This window comes from Miniopterus schreibersii (assembly GCF_964146895.1).
Source record: "Miniopterus schreibersii genome assembly, chromosome: 4".
NCBI lineage: Eukaryota > Metazoa > Chordata > Mammalia > Chiroptera > Miniopteridae > Miniopterus > Miniopterus schreibersii.
Window position 1 is genome coordinate 20,005,728 of NC_138105.1, and position 17,218 is coordinate 20,022,945.

Consider the following 17,218-nt stretch of genomic DNA (forward strand, 5'->3'; position numbering starts at 1 on the left):
GGGGCTTGCTAGCAAGGCCAGTTCCCAGACCCCATCCCAGACCTCAAGAACCAGATAATCTGGGAATCTGATTCTGATGCACTGTGATAACACAGGAGGCCCTCTGCTTTAAGGGGACAGATTCTCTTTGCTCTTTCTTTCATATTTTATTCTTGCCATGTTTTGTTTCTTTGGAGTATGTGGGAGAAATTCTTAAGAATGTGTAACAGGCACAGACTTGTGTTCCTGGCCTTAGAGTGAGATGAGGAGAGGTAGGTGGGGCTGGCAAGAGGTGTGCCAACGCAAATATTGTCCCATCAGGACCTGGCAATTTTGCCTGGAGGCTCACAAGGATATGCCCTTTGCTAGAGAATGTGGCTTGGTTCCCCCTGCTCCAGGCTGAGGAGTCAGGTATCATGGGAAAAGGCAGAGATCAACGGTGTTGTTTGGGAAGGCTAGAATGGGAGAGGAAGAACTGGGCCAATTCCAGGGGATTGCTGGAATTCCCCTGGCTCCAGAAGACGGTGTCTGTTGGTAACCCGGGAGAGAAGAGACCCTCAGAGGGAAGAGGAGTGGAGGCAGGTGAGACCTTAACTTCACTCAGGGCCTGAGAACTATACCAGGTAGGGAGAACTATACCAGGTGATTCTTTATTGTCCCTAATTTTGGGTGGTCAGAAATGGAAGGGGAGCCAAAGCTTGGGAACTCCAGGACACCAAATCTATTGTACCCATCTGACCAATGGATGGTGGTGTCTGATCAAGTCACAGAAGACTCAGGGTTGGAGGTAATGCTTCCATTCAGTGATCCATCCATTGCTCTCCCAGGCAAAGACTCAGCCAACACCCTTCCTGCCTCATGCACAAAGCAAGTCAATCAGGTTGACTCCTACTTACCCTTCCCAACTCAATTTTTCCACCTTTCCTACGCCCCAGGGTGGGTTGGGTGTCCTCTGTGCTCCCATAGAGCCCCATGATTAACCATATTATATAACATAATACCGTGCTATAATTTTTGGCTTACCTCTCTGTCTCCCCAAATGACAATCTGCATTGCTGTTGTGGCCTCTCAGAATAGACAGATGCTCACTAGCCCGAAGGATTGCTCTAGTCATTGAGTGTGGACCCTCATGGCGTGGGGCCAGAGGAACCTAGCATCCCAGGCCTCCTACAAAACAGGTACAGACTTGGTCTGGATGGGAACCTTAAACACCAGGCCAGCCTCCTGCTCACTCTGTCTCATGTCCCCGGAAGCTGCCAAGGATGGCAGTTCCAGCTGGCAAGTAATGAGATTTCTTCCTGGAAGGATTCTTGGCTTGAGAACTGGCCCTCGTCTCTCCTAAGTTTCTTCAACACCCTCAGGTTTCTGGGGACATGGAGGATGGGAGGGAGAGGCTGAGTCAGCTCCAGCTTTTACTGCTTCCCAAAACCCTGTGCCCAACCCTTAACTCCTGCCAAGTGCATATGGCAAGAATTCCCAAGGACATAGATTTTCCCAGCCCATGGTAGAGATGGGGGGGGGGCAGGGCTGGCTGAACATCTGGGAGAATAGCACTGCCTCTGACTACATGTGTTCCACCCCAATCTCTGGCCTTCTTTAGCTTTAACTAACCAAGATAAGGCTGCAGCCCAACCGGATTGCGGAGGAACAGGCCCACAATCAAGGAGATCTACACCTAGTCCTCATAAAGAATTCACTCCAGCCTGGTCAGTGTGGCTCAGCTGGTTGTTGTCACGTGCATTGGATGGTTGGTCACAGGTTCAATTCTTGCTCAGGGCACAAACCTAGGTTGCGGGTTCGATCCTTGGTTGGGGCACAAACGGGAGGCAACCGATCGATGTGTCTCTCTCACTCTCCCTTCTTCCCTTTCTAAAGTCAGTTTTTAAAAAAGAATTCACTCCAATGACACACAGTGGCCCCCGTAACTCTGGTGGGGAATATCCTTGTCTCTATAAAAGCCCCTCAAACCCCTCAACAGGGAGGGAGACTCCAGAGCCCACCCCCAGTCCAGGAAAGAAACGCGCAACCACCGCTATTTTATTTTTCTTTTTAATTCTTCTGAAGGATATACACCACATATCCCATGAGCAAGAAAGCGCATTCAATGTGTTTATAAGCCAAACAGTCACTTTGTTTAAGCAAACACAAGTACAAAGTAAAATAAAACCACAAAATAATGAACTGCATGTTCATAACATACAAAAATCGCCGCCTACTCAGTAGGTAACTGCAACATTCCAACTCCTGAATATATTTATAAATTTACATTTTCAGTTAAAAAAATAGACTTTTGAGAGTTCAGATTTTGTTTTAGATTTTTTTTTTTTTCTTCTTACATTCTGGAGAACCGAGGCTCTGCTCAGCCCTCTTCCTCATTTTGCTTCAAAAGCGTCCCCCGAGTCATCACTCCCTGCCCCCCTTAAGGCTAGAGGTGAGCACGTCCCTTAAACTGGCACATGTCAAGCTGTCAGCAAGGCGCATCGCACAAAAGGCACCAAGACTTGAAACTTTTTAAACTAAAAGGACGAGAAAAACCACTTTCAGAAAAAAAGAAGAAAAACCAAACCATGTTTTGCCACATGTGAGAGTACAGTCGGGCAGTATTTACAAAAGGTTAACGGAACATCACTCTGACACATGCTCTGATTAATACCAAGGACTGTTTCAAAAAAGGCTTCAAACTTAATCACAGCCTCATCACAAATGAAGGATCACCATTGGTTTGCTTGGCTTTTCTTTTTTTTTTGTTTTTGTTTTTTCCCAAAGTGAGGCCCTAACTCCAAATAATACAATAGAATATGCGAATTATCTTTCACATCAAGAGGACCCCAAGGGAAACGAAATCCATGGCACAGACACTGTACAAGGGTACGGGGCTGGGCTCTGAGGGGCCCAAACCCCATTTCTGCCAATTTGATTTTCTAGCGTTGAAGGGAGCGAGGGGTCAGGCATACGGCGGAGATGATACTGAAATGATATATATCCAAAATCCATGCAGATCAAGTTCTTTGGGTAGAGGTGAAGAACTTGGACATGGCTGTTTCAGGCAGCTGAAGTCAAAGGGAGCAGAGGAGGAAGGGGAAGAGGGCAGAAAGGATTGTTGGCCAACAGAATTTCCACGCTGACCCTGGGGCCAAGCAGAGGGGGAGGACTGGCTCTGAGAACCTCCATCTGGCCTCCTGAGAGGAAGCCCTCCTAGGGCCATCTCCTCCTGTCCTTTAAGTCTCTTGTGTTTCTTTTTTCTCCCTTTCCCCTGTTTTCCTCTAGCAAATTTCAATTGTCCTGGGAGAAAAGGTGGTTGTCATGTCCGAAAGCCCCGTGGAGGAGCTGAAGGAGTTGGTGACAGCTGAGGAATGGAAGCTGCCAACTTGGAAAGCAGGGGGAACCGAGGAGTATGTGGTGGCCACCGAGGGCGAGGGGAAGCCACTGTGCACAGGGGATGGGTAGGTCGAGGAGCCCGGAGAGGAATAGGAGGTGGGCACAGGTGATGGGTACGAGGTGGTGGCTGGGGATGGGTAAGAGGTAGTGACCGGGGAGGTGTAGGAGGTAGCCACGGGTGACGAGTAGGAAGAGAGGGACGGGGCCCCCGCTGAGGAGGCCACACCAACACCACCTTTGTCTGCCTTTTTGTCTTTCTGCCGCAGGTGGATCTTGGTATGCCTCTTGCGTTCATCGCTCCTGGCAAACTTTCTCCCGCAGATGTCGCAGGCGAAGGGCTTCTCGCCCGTGTGGGTGCGGATGTGGGTGGTGAGGTGGTCGCTGCGGCTGAAGTTGCGCATGCAGATGCGACACTGGAAGGGCTTCTGGCCGGTGTGGATGCGAATGTGGCGGGTGAGCTCATCTGAGCGCGAGAAGCGGCGGTCGCAGGACTCCACCGGGCAGGCGTAGGGGCGTTCGTGGGGGGGCGTCTTGCTGGGCCGGTTGGGGTACTTGCGCATGCGGCTGGGTTTGATGAGCTGGGACTGGTAGGTGGTGTTGAGGGCCTTTAGGTCCTGGGAGCCCGACTGCGTGGCAAAGGCCTTGATGGTGGAGAGGGGCGTGAGCGACGGCTGCTGGGTGCGGCCCTCCAGGCCCTGGAAGGGCTTCTGGTCTGGGGTGCCCAGGCCCAGGTCCCCCTGCTGTTGTGGAAACAGATAGTCTGGGATCATGGGGACCTGGAAGCTACCCTTGGCGGCCGGGTAGGCGGGAGGCGGGTACTGGAGCGCGGTGCCCGCGGGGCCCGGGAAGGCCTGGCTCTGCGGCTCGGGGAAGATGTCGGCGTTGGGCGTGGGGAAGGTGGGCGCCGCTGAGTAAATGGGGCTGCTGTCGCTGGACTGCACCGCGCAGCTCAGGGGTGGGCTCTGGGAGGCCGAGGAGGAGGAGGAGGAGGAGGCCGCCGGAGACGGTGCCGAGGAGGAGGTGGCGGGTGCGTTGGTCATGCTCACGAGCCCGCTGACCAGGCTGAAGAGGGGCTCAGGCCACAAGGTGTTGCCACTGTTGGGTGCGGGCTCCAGAGAGAAGCGGCCAGTGTAGGTGATGGGGGGCAGCCGCGTGGTCTGGCTGGGGTAGCTCGTCTCCACCAGAACCTTCTCGTTATTCAGCGAGATGTCAGGAAAGGACTCTGGCAAGGGAAAAGAGAGGGAGGAGGCTTGGTTACCGCCGAGCGACCGCAGGGGGACGCGGGGGAGCGGAGCGGCCGGCCCGAGAGGTCGGCGCGCCGCCGCGCCGGTTAATAATTGATCGCAGCAGATTGCAATGTTCCTGGGCCCGCGCCAGCGGCGGAGCCGATTCAACAACAGCTGACGCAAACACGAGAATCCCCCTGCGCTGCGGCTCCCGGCGCTCCGCCGCGGCGGCCGCGCGGCCCCGGGATTCCCGCCAGCACCCCTCCGCCTCGCTAGTGCGCATCCCCCACCCGGGGGGCCGGGGCACCCCCCGGCCCCGCATCGCAGCCCTTCCTTAGGGGCCGGCGGCTGGCGAGGCAGGCTCCTCGGGGGGGGGGGGCTCGCGGTCCTGCTGGTCAACACAAGCCCGCCCCCACCCCCACCCACCCACGCAGCCCCAGAGCTCTCCATCCAAAACAAAAGCCCGCTCCTCTGCGCACCGCTAGGGACGGGGAAGGGGGGGGGTGGGGGGTGGATGTCCCCCAGGCACCCCTCTAACACGGGGCCCTGGGGATGCGAGAAATAGAAGGGAAACCCCACTTGCATCGCTGAGGTCCAGCAGCGCTGCTACGGCCGGGGGGGGGGGCGCTGCCAAGGCCACGGGGAAGGGCCGAACGTTAGGACGGTGGCGAAGGGGCGATTCCCCGGCGCGGGCCGCCGCTTACCTGAGGTGAGGTGCTCGTAGGGCTGCTCGCCCGCCTCCCCTTGAGGGTTGAAGGCGCTGCCGCTGCTGCCGGTGCTGCCGCCCCCGCCACCTCCGCCGCCCCCGCTGCTGCCGCTGCCGTTAGCGCCGCTGCCCTCAGGGGCGCCGGCGGCCCCGAGGAACTGGGGAGCCCCGTTGCTCAGCAGCATCATCTCCTCCAGCTTTGGGTAGTTGTCCATGGTGGGCGAGTGAGGAAAGGAGCCGAACGGGTCGGAGATCTGCAGCGGGGACATCAGCTGCATCTCGGCCTTGGCCGCGGCCATCCCGGACGGGCGGGCTGGAGAGCCGGTGTTGGGGCGGGTGGGCGCAGCCCGGGGCTGGAGATGCGGGGGACACACACTCTCGGGGACCTGGCCGGGTCACATGCGGGGCTCGGGCACAGTGTGCAGAGCGCAGGTGGGGTTCCCAGGCTTAGCCCTCGCCGCCAGCCGGCGCGGACGCGGCGTGGCTACCGAGGCCGGGCGGGGGCCGGTCCTGGGCGGCGGAAGCTGGCGGCGGCGGTAGCTGGCGGCGGCGGCTCCCCAAGTTCTGCGCGCTGGGATCTCTCGCGACTCCCCGGATCCGCCTCTATTTGAAGGGTCTGGACCCGCGAGGGCCAGCCTTCGTCGTGACGTACATGGCCATATATGGGAAGCAGGAAGCCCTAATATGGCAAGACCGGCCGGGAGGACCCAGAGTGACGTGAAGCCCCCCCGCATCCGAGACGGTGGGCACCGCCATCCCGCACCCCGGGCCCCACGCCGCCTCCCGCACCCTGGGAGCCCAAACCGCGAGAAAGCCTAAGGCTCAAGCCGCGGCTGGGGACTCCCGCGTCCAAGCTGCCCCGGAGTTCCAGACGTTGCCCCCGCCCCTTCCCTCCGCCCCTTCCCCCCGCCTCCTCCCCTCCTCCCGGGCCGGAAGCGGCCGAGCCATATCGAGCCGCTCCAAATAAGGCGCTGACCAAATAAGGGCAGTTCCGGCGGGGGATCCTTCCTGCTCCTTATATGGCGTTTCCGGGTCCCGCTGGCTGCTCCCCTCCTCCCTCCCTCCTCCCTGGTTACCAGCCGGGAGCCCGAACGCGCGCGAAAGCGGGGGACGCCCAGGCGAGGAGGGCTCGGGCGCACCGCGGCGCAGGCGGCTCCTCGGCGGGGACCGGGCCGGGGAAGCCCGGCCCGCGGCGGGGGCGAGGGCGAGTCGGGCCTGGGTTCTGTCGCCGTCATCCAGCGCCCGCCCGCCCACCTCAGGGACCGTGGGAGCGGGGCGGGAGCGAGGGGGAGGAGCGGCTGGGCAGCCGGGTCAGAGGCCGCCCAGGAGAGGCGGGGCCTTGACCCCGGGCCTAGACGAGCGACCAGGTGCCTTTCCGGGTGTCGCCGGGGAAACTGAGGCTAGGAAATGATAACCACATGGTTCCTGGGTTCCTCTGCGTTGCAGTGGACGCCTGCTGCTCCGACATTTTCCAGTGAGATGTTGGAGCTTGGGGATCTCTCTGCGCCACCCAGAACCGAATGGCTATTCCCTGGTCCCCTGCGGGAAAGAGACCACCTTTGGGTGACCGGATGAGGGAACCTGTTTCACCTAGGGGAGACCTGAGTCCTTTTCCCACCAGGAGCTGGTGATCCTTGTAGTGGTGGGAGACTTTCCCATGTTTATCCAGAACAGGCGGAGGTGGGGTGGGCAGTGCGTGAATCTGAAAAGGGGGCTTCCCTATGGGCGTTCTGGGGACCCCTGGCTGGCACCTAGAGAGGACTTGCTTAGCGGTTCGGTGCTGCCCCCTGGAGGTCCCTCTCCAGCTCGGTTCCCAGAGCCCCTGGCCGAGCGGTCCCTGCCCCCCCCCCCCCCCCCCCCCCCCCGGCTGCTGTGCTGGGCGCCCAGCCAGGCGTGGGGAGCCTTAGACGCAGTGAGCTCGAACTGAGCAGGCGCCGCCGCCGGGGCTCTCCCTGCAGTCCCGGGGGAGCCGCCGCCGCGGCGACTAGACCCGGGGCGGGCTGCCGCTCCCCTCCCTGAGCGGGGGGCAGGTGTGTGGGCGGGAACCGTTACCGCAGGTCTCCCAGGAGTTGGACGCAAGCAGGGAAGCCCTTCCCCGTCCGCAGTTCAGTGAGCCCCGGAGACGACAGGGATGACGGGTGCGGAGGACTCCGGCTCTAGCTCTGAATCCAGGGGAGGTGTTGTTTTTCTGAATTTAAAAGGAAAGCAGAAGGTATGTGTGTGGAAGGAGGATGCTGATGACACCTGGAGGGAAGACGGCAGGTCAAGGTCTCCAGGAACCCAAACAGCCTCAGGAGGTCGGGGTCAAGGAGTTTGAATGGGGGGAGGAGGGAGGGGGGTTGTTAACTCTCTTCGTTGGGCTTCATCCCTCTGTAACACCCTCCTACCCGCCCCGCCCCACACACACACTCTGACATTTTCTTATAAAAATCTGCTTGAGGAATCCAGCAATGAACCAGGACTCCCTTGTCTCTCTGCCCTAGGTCTGAGCTCCCCATCCCAAGTGCTTAGGGCTGGGAAGAAGGCCCACTCCCACCACCTACCTACCTAACGAGTTGTCCATTTAGGGGCAGGAGTGATGAACCTGTCTGAGACCTCCTGCAGGGCAGGAATGCCAAGCCAGGCAGGGTCCTATGGTTCTGTGTCTGAATGTCCATTTTGCCACTCCCTGGTGGGGTACCTACCCCAGGCTTTTTGTATCTCTCTTCAACTGTAAAATAGGGTTAATGTTAATGTCACCCACACGGAGGATGTCATGAAGACTGAAACTTACTTGGACTGCCATCTGTGAAGTCCCAAAGCACAGTGCCTGCCTTGCAGTTGGCATTCAATAAACAGTGACTGTTGTTGTTTTCAGGGGCTTTTGATCCACAGGGTAACCCACAGTTCACCCACCCATCCTCAGACTCCAGGCAAGCCCCAGTGACCCTTTTCTGACCGACCAGTGGTACAGAGAGGAAGAAACATTCCAATTCTAACATGGGACATTGTCCCGTACAGCTAATCTAAATCCTTCTTGCTGCAGAACATCATTTCCTAGAGCAGAATTTTTCAACCTTGACTATGCAGCAGAATCACCCCTGGAGCTCTGAAAAAGAAAGGTTTTACCTTAGACCAACTGAATCATAATCTTTCTGAGCTTGTGAGCTCCAAAACTGAGCAGGCAGCTCACCCTAGGATCCCTGTTCTGTCCCTGGAGAGCTGCCTGGACCCCAAGAGCACATCCTTCTTCTCCAAGCAGGGCAAGCTGGTTCTCCTATGATTCTAATGTGCAAGCTGACCTAAGGTATCTTAAGGTCCTCACTTAAGCTGGACTCTGGAACTACTCCCCAGCCAGCAATTTCCTTTGAGGAGCCACCCCAGTCCATGTGGTTGGGGGAAGTTAACCCCATCCCACACCTAGGAGTGGGTATGTTACCCATGCCAGGCCATCCATCTAGGGATGGTCCAGCCTCGGAGCATTCCATCTTCCTAGTCATGGAGATTGAGTCCAGATAGGCACATCACTCAAACCAGGCCAATGAGAATCACTTCTGGGACTCTCGAAAAAGAGGAATTCTCTTTCCCTGGTGGTACTCAGCCAATGGAATGTGAGCCTGGAGGCCATCCTGCCATCAAGACTGGAGAGCCTGCCTGAGAATGAAGCCAGTGCAGTGGAAATCAGAGAGAAAAGACCTACCTACAGAGAGTAAGTCTCTGGATAAAGCCTGGGAGTTTTAGTTATGCAGACCAGTTGAGTTCCTCTTTTATTTAATAAAAATAAAACAGGCTCATTTTAATAATTCTGTTTCTCACAACCCAGGAGGTTCTGATTAATACACCCATTATCCACAGCAACCTTTCTGAGGACTAACTGTAGGCAAGGCCTGGGTAAGGCCTAAGGCATAGGCCCCTGTCTCTAAGGAATTTACTGTTGGGTGGAAGTCTGGGTTCTGTTACATGAGAATTAAGACTAGGAAGCAAGCCCTAGCCGGGCAGCTCAGTTGGTTAAAGAGTCGTCCCCATATGCCAAGGTTGTGGATTTGATCCCTGGTCAGGGCACATATAAGAATCAATCAATGAACGTATAAATAAGTGGAACAACAAATTGATGTTTCTCTCTCTCTCTCTCTCTCTTTCTCAAATCAATAATAATAAAAAAAAGGAAGCGGCCCCATCAGCCACCAAAAGCTAGTTACACCAAAGGACGTAGGGGGTGGGGGGGAAGTTGTTTCAGGGGACTGAGAGTAGGGCAGGGATGATGAGGTTCTGGAGGAGAAAGAACGTGAGAAGGGCCAAGTGAGAGGTAGTTTCAGGCCAGGGTGGGGGTGGGGGTGGCCAGGAGAGCCCATGTGTTGTCTATCTGGGGAAAATGGGCTGGCGTAGAGAGGGCTCCTACTGGGAAGTAGTAGGAGGTAAGGTTGAAGAAAACATTCATTTAAAAAAAAGTTTAGCGGCCACTGCTTGTATTAGATGCAGTGCTAAGTCTTGGGGATTCCAGAGTGGGGAAGACAGATACAGTTTTGCCCTTCTGGAAACTACCATTCAGTGGGATAAATGGAATTAAACAGCTACATAAATATAAAGGATAATTTCAGATTATGATAAGTGCAACATACTAGAGAGGTGGGGAAGTCATCTCAAAGGAGGTGACATTTATACAGATATCAAGGATGAGAGGAAACCAACTCTGTAGAGGACTGTGGTTGGGAGAGCATTCCAGGCAAAGGGGACAGCTGTGTAAAGGCCTCAGGAGGGAGAGAGGTTTGGCCATGATCAGTCTGGAGCTTCAGGCTAAGATGTGGGCAGTGAGAATGTTTAGGGTTCAGCTGTACCCCTCCACTCTCATCTCCTTTGCTCTGCCCTCTACAGCTCATACAGAAGAGAAGGTGGCCTTCTCAACTCTGCCCAGTCTCCGTGGTGTATGATCCTGGAAGGCAGTTTCTGCCCAGGAGCAGTGAGAGGAGCTGGCTCAAAGCCCCTACATGCAGCCCAGACCTAAGCCCTCTCTGAGATGGGGCAACCAGTGAAAGGGAAGGCCTGAGAGCCCGTGTCCTGGGTAGGGTTATGCTGCTGGTCTCAGCAGCGGGGCTGGGGGCATCTGAGTTATCCCCCCACTCCTCTGGTCTGTGTTTTGGCCAGTGGCACACTCCTGTTTGCTGTGACTTAGGAGACAGAAAGGGGAGGTAACATGGTGAAAAGAATTGTCCTCTTCCAAGGAATCAGGTCTCAGGTTGGGCTTATGAGCACCCAACTTGTGACCAACAGCCCAGATGGGACAACTGGCCTGGGGCCTAAAGGAAACCAAGTTGAGGGTAAGGAAAGCTCTGAGCCACTCCTGCACCCTGGTCTGGGTACCCATGGGGCCTCAAGATGTGTTTAGGGATGAGTCTGGGACCCTCAGACGTTGGCTACCAGGTAACTCATCCAGAAGTCCTGGGAAAGGTGAGAGGCCCGCGGAGGATCTGCACGTCTGAGCTGCTTGCTGTCTTTGCTCAGACTTTCCTTGCAAACGGGAGACGGAGGAGGCAGAGGTGAGGGAGGGACTGAGCTTGTCCATGCAGCAGGAGCTCCAGGAGAAAGCCAGAAGGAACCATCCTGTCTCAGACCCCAACCCAGGGCAGAGCAGGTTGCAGCTCTCAAAGAAAAACAAGCCCCTTTTTCCACTGCCGCTTCCTTCTCCCCAAACCCGGGCTACGTCAGCACCCACATGTGCTGTTCAGATTGTGGTTTGCCACGGCTGTGGCCGGCCCTGGGGCTCAGGAAGTGACTCTGTTTTTGGTTCTGCCTGGGGTGCCTGTCACACTTTCCGATGGCTGATGGGCTCTGACGGAAACATGGAGGGCTTGGTCTCCAGTGGGGGTGGGGCAGCTTTGCTCCCACCCCAGGGAGGGTCTTGAGGGGCGAGAAGAAACCTGAAGAGGCCAGGTAGAGGGTGGGACAGAAGGTTCACGGAGAAGGTGGGGAGAAATAGAGATACAGACAAAGGCAGGGGAGATGAGAGAGAGAATCATCTGGAGTGTTGGAGTGTGAAGCCGTCTCATCTACTCCAATTACAGATGGGGGACTGGGTGCCAGAGGGGAACCTGAGTCCTAGCATAGCTGGAGACCAGTTCTGGAAAGGACCCATGCAAATTGATGCAGAGGGCATCTCCTGGGCTCTGAAGAGGGTGCCCCGGCAGGCTCCAGATGGAACCCAGCGGCTGTAGGGAAGAGACCATGTAGGACTTGGCCCAGGGCCGGGGCTCTGCCTGAGAGATTTGGGGTCTGGGCTGCTGTCCTCAGAGTCTGTCTGAGGGGTCATGTGCCAGACAGAGTTAGGTTGGGCCTGAAGTGGAAGGCACTGGGGCATAATGACTTGGGGAGGTGGCACAGAGGCCTGTTAAGGGAAGAGGGAGTGGGTGGAGGTAGGTGAACACTTAGGGAAGGCTCCCCCGGTCCTCTCTGTCCCAGAGTTCCCTGCAGATGCAGAAAGCAACTACTGTCCTTGGACATCAGTCCCTCTTCTCTATGCCGAGTGGCCTCTCTCCCAGGCCGGTGCTGGCAGGACCCTGGGCTTAGAGGACAATCTAGCCTATGGTGAATTCTCTGTTCCCCTACCTGAGCTGAGTGTGCGGCAAAGGCAAAGCTGACTGCAGAAATCTCTGGAAGCTCCTTGGGCAGGCAGAGGGAGGGGAGTGTTACATAAGAGCCCACTGATGTGCAGGAAGTCTAGAGCAGCCTTTAGATTAGAAAGGCAGTGTTCCCATCCAGCCCAGAAAGGCAGGAATAGCAACCATGGTTATTTCTGGCCCCTCACCACTGCCCAGAGCCGGGGCTGCTCAGCTCATGGCGGGTGAGCTTGGACTCTGCAGACCTGGTGTGAGGGGCAGGCAGCCCCTGGGGTTGCCTTGTTCTGGTCCTGCCCTCATCTCCCCACCCCCACCTCCAAACACGAGAATGCAGCCATCAGCGGTGGTGCGTGTTTCCTCTGATTTTCCTTGATCTCTAGGTGAATTCTCTAACACACACCCCTCTCCCCAGACACACTGAAGATCTGAGAGTCTCTGTGCTAAACACTCGACACAATAGGCATTTGTCCTCACAGTGCCTCAGTGCATACTCACCCCCATTTCATTGATGAGGAAACAGACTCAGAGGAGGCCGGTGACTTGCTCAAGGTCAGAGAGCCGGGCAAAGGTGGAGCCAGGATTCCAGTCCAGACAGTCTGATTTCAGAACCCTCTAGCTGAACCCCACCTCATACCAAAAACTGTTCTCTGGGGTTCCAGAATGAGTTGGACAAAGCTTTTGCCTTACAGGGGTTCCTGAGTCCAGTGGAATAGGGGAGACAGACATGTGAACAGATCATTTCAATTCACTCATTCAACAATTATTTATCAAACTTCTGCTCTGCTCTAGGCATTAATGATGCAAAGAAAAGTAAGCAGGGTATTCCTTCTGCAGTTCACAGCCTCGCGGGCGAGACAAGACTAGCAAACAGGCAAGGGCGAAAGTGTGATCCATGCTCCCACAGGGGAAGTACGGTGAGAATGGGAGCCCCTAATCCAGCCCCACCCACTGAAGTGGTTCCCAGGCAGTCAGAAAGCCAACTTGCCATTTTAAAATCACGGCAGGAGGCTGGGTGGAGAAGGACTGGTGGTGAGCCAGCCAGGAACCCATGCAATAGTCCAGGAGAGAGGGCAAGGGCTGGACGCATCAGCACCAGTTCTCACAGGCTCCCTTCAGGGGCCTCCCGTCGGAGGCAGAGAGCAAGAAAAACCTGATGCCCAAATTTGTTGATAGGCAGCTCTGCACCAGGTGCATCCATTTCCTTGGTACAGTGGCAGTAGGACAGTCAGAGAGGCTGGGTGGAAGGGGGTCCTCTCATTTTCCTCCTCCAGCCACCCCCCCACTCCAGCCATGTGGAAGCCCTGTTTTAGAGCAACATCAGAGTGAGTGACAGAAGAGGAAGCCGGGGCCTGGAAGCAGGAGGAAGAGCTTCCATCCAGCTTATCACACTGACAAGCGGTGATAAGAGGGAGGGAGAGTTAGCGCCTCTCCCTAGGAAGATCCGCAGAGGGGTCTTGGCTTTGCTCTGGGCTGAGGCAGCACTTCTTTTTTTTCTTTTTAAATATATCTTCATTGATTTCAGAGAGAGGAAAGGAGAGCGAGCGAGCGAGCGAGAGAGAGAGAGAGAGAGAGAGAGAGAGAGAAACATCAATGATGAGAGAGTCATTGATCCGCTGCCTCCTGCACGCCCCCAACTGGGGATCGAGCCCAAAACCCAAGCATGTGCCCTGACCAGGAATCGAACCCCGATCGCCTGGATCCTAGGTAGATGCTCAACCGCTGAGCCACGCCCGGCCGGGCAAGGCAGCACTTCTATTCCTATCAGCACGCAAAGGGAGGGCATCCTTGGAACTTAGAGCACCCAGTTCCCCTCTGGTTCAGTCACAGACAGAGCCATCATGGCGGGATGACTGTCTTAAAGCTGACATTGGACTCAGTGTCTTTTAAAAAAAATTATTGTGGTAAAATAGACATAGCATATTTTAACCATTTTAAGTGTACGATCCAGTGGCATTAAGCACATTCACAGTGTCGCACAACCATCACCACTATCCTTTTTCCAGAACTTTTTATTTTCATCACCCCAAACAAAAACTCTGTAGCTAAAACACTAATTCCCCATCCTGCTCCCTCCCCCCAGCCCCTGGCAACCTCTGTTATAGTTCCTGTCTCTATGAATTTGCCTATTCTAGGTACCTCATAAGTGGAATCATATTTGTGCTTTGGCCACTGGCTTATTTTACTTAGCATAACGTTCTCAAGGTTCATCCATGTGGCAGCATGTGGTAGAATTTCCTTTTTTTCTAAGGCTAAATGATATTCCATCATATGGATATACCGCATTGTGTTTATCCACTCATCTGTTGATGGACGTTTGGGTTATTTCCACCTATTGACATCTGTGAATGATGCTGTTATGAATATTAGTGGGAAAGTATCTGTCTGTGGGCTCTGTCATGATCCTCTCAGCGATCACAAGAGAGATTAAAGTTAGATTTAAGAAGGGCTTCCTGGTTTCTTACTACCAGTGGCCAAAGCAGCAGTATCTCCCTCTTTGGATAGTTTTGATAACCAGAGTTTCCTCTGCCTCCCCTAACCCCACCCCTAGACAGGGATAATGCCTGGAATGGCTGCACTGAAATAGGAAAGAGGCTTTATAGGGGTCACTCTGGGGCCATGGTTCTATATGGTTTATTTTTAGGAGCTGGGTGGTGGGGGTTTCTAGTCTTCTCTTGGGTATGTTTGTCATCACTCCCCACCCCAAACCCAACTTTCTCCTTTCCCTGGCAACATCCAGGCTGTCTCTCTTTTTCTCTCCCAGGCTAAATTGGGAGTGTGAAGCTGCTCTTCCTCCCAATTTAGCTTTTGAATTAAAGTGAGAACTGAATGTGGCTGGAAAGCTGACTCCCATCTGTGTGAGAGAGAGAGAAAAGGAGAGCAAGTGGGCCTGAGCACATGCCGGGCAATCAGAGGGAGGGGGCTGATCTGGGCAGCAGCTGTACCATCCTCAGGTGTAGGCAAACAGCTCAGCAGAGGGATTCTGAGGTTTGAAGGTTGGTGTTTTTCCAGGAGTGCTGCAGGGACATCATTCAAACATTCCACAAAAATGTGCCGAGTGCTTACTGTATGCCAGGCTCCATACCAGGTGCTGGGGAAATAGTGGGGAACCAGGTAGGCCCATGGCCTACTACATGGCTTTCAGTGTGGTGGGGAAACAGGCAAGGACCAAACAGGGTCCATCAGGGAGGAACAGCAGGATGCCGCAGGGGCCTGGAGGGAGTGGAGTGGGGGAGTCCCAACTAAGCTGAGACTTGAAGCTCATGCAGGACTTGACCATGCTGAAGCAGGAAAACAAGAGTGCTTGTGCAGATGGCACTGTGCATGCAAAGATTTGAGTAGGCCAGGCTTCTGCAAAGGGCACTGGCATCGGGCAAGGTGAGCTCGAGAGGGCTCAAAAGTGTTCACCTCCTTCTCTTTCCTCCCCATCTTCCAGGGAAAATAAAACCAGATGAGAGTGATCTAGGCCAGAGAAGTCTGGGAGCTCTAAGTCCCTTCTGCTCGAGGTGGGGCAGGGAAGTTGCAGGTCTCCTTCTGAGTCACCACTCAGGAAGTTGGACCTGGCAGGTCCAAGATGGACATGAAACAGAGGAAATGGGATCTCAGTCGCATCACAGGAGGCACTGGAGGGTCTCCGCTTGGTTTAGCTTACCCCATCCTTCCCTGGGGGCTGGCTGAGTGGGTCTCTGGGGGACCTTTCCTCTTCTTACTTGATAGAAGTGAATCATGATTCTGACTAAGATGGGAACAGGTTGAAATCTTGGCAAAGAAAGACCTTCTGTTGGCAGAGACAGGGAAGAGCCCTCTGGGGGGCCATGCATTTCTCTGTCAGCTCTCGAGTTCCCCAATGACAGGCACAGCTAAGGGATCCTGGTGTAAAACTCACCATCAATATTTCAGGCAGCATTACTTATTGATCACTCATCTGGCTGGGACAAAAGGAGAGAGTAATTCATTAGGGATGCAAGGCTGGTGGGGTCAGGAAAAGGTAGATTAATAAGGATCAGGGCCCCGGCCTGGGCTCCTGCAAAAATACCTTACCATACCCATCAAATCCTACAGCCAGGTGAGCTTCCTTTCCTCTGGGCCCACCCTGCCCCTCCCAAGTTCCCTACCCCTTGCCACCTCTTGGGTCCCTCTCCTCACCTGACCCTGAAATCAGCTCCAACAGCCTCTCTAGATGCCATTTCAGAAGCTCAGTTGGGTCCCTTGTGCTGCAAGGCCCCTTCCTGGGTCAGCCTGGCAATTTCCCAGCTCTCAGGAGGGGCCTATCCTCACCCAAAGGAAGGACCTGCCCTCTGGTCTCACCTCCTGTGGGCAGTAGGCACGGGGTGTGCACACAGGCTGGGCTTAGATGCGATTGCTTCAGAATCCATAGCTGGCCTGTATACCCACAAGAATGCTTTCTTCATGAACCTCCAACTCCAGGGAGTGAGGCACAGTGCTCACCGTGTTTCAAGCGGACGGGCTGCGGGAGAGATTGTTCCCTGCAGGGCCCGGGGAATCCCACACTGGGAGGGAGCTGCGCCACCTAGTGGGCCTTTTCCTCCTTGCAGGCGCTCCTCCCACGCGTCGCTGCCCGTAGCCTAGATACCCCGCAAGCTCGCAGGCAAAACCCAAACGGCTCTAAGGCTTGACCTGCCCTCGTCCTCCAGGCTTGACGCAGCTCGGACAGGAAAAAACTGAGGGAATTTGGGAGGAAGATGATCACGTACTGGCTGAAATTTGAGGCAGTGGGGAAGCCAGCAGTGGACTTCGGCCTGGAAACAGTCTCTCCCCGTTATGGCCACAGATATGGGTGCCACACATATGGCCCAGGGCCCCTGCTCCTCTGCCTACCCCTCTTTCCTTGAGGCTGAGCAAGGCTGGGGTCAGCTCTACTAATCAAGAAAGAGCTGGCACAGGCTAAGGCTGCTGGTTTTCCTCTGACGTCATAGCCTGGAAATCCCATTTTAAGCAGGTTCTCCGGATGAGGGACACATAGAAGGAAGGGAGAGGGAGACAGCTGAAGAAGCTCCAGGCTTGAGGCTGTTCTAGCCGGAAACCTCAGGCCCGGAGGGCTGCCCAGGGTCCCCAAGGTGATCTGGCTGTGGGACAGGGCTAGACCTCAGCCCCCACTCCAAAGCTAATGATCCCTCAGTGCCCACTGGGGACGCAGGCAGTGACTGAGCACCCTCCACGTAGCTCTAGCCACACACCTCTGTTCTGACCTCTCGACCCCACTCTCCTTGCCTGGAGGGATCTGCTGAGACGGAGGGGAGAGGGCAGGTGGTCCCAGGGGACGAGGTGGCAAGGGCTCACCTAGACCCAGACGTGCTTCACCAGCCTCCTCCGGAGAGACT

General features: G+C 55.4%; 1 protein-coding gene across 1 annotated transcript; it reads right to left on the bottom strand.

Moving 5' to 3' along the window:
• Nucleotides 1-2,030: 2,030 nt before the first annotated feature.
• Nucleotides 2,031-5,872, bottom strand: EGR1 (early growth response 1). Its single transcript, XM_081136720.1, has 2 exons — nucleotides 5,288-5,872; nucleotides 2,031-4,579 (listed from the first exon to the last, which is right to left on the bottom strand). Exons 1-2 carry the CDS (start codon nucleotides 5,586-5,588, stop codon nucleotides 3,243-3,245), a joined length of 1,638 nt encoding a protein of 545 aa, XP_080992846.1. The 5' UTR covers nucleotides 5,589-5,872; the 3' UTR covers nucleotides 2,031-3,242.
• Nucleotides 5,873-17,218: the final 11,346 nt, after the last annotated feature.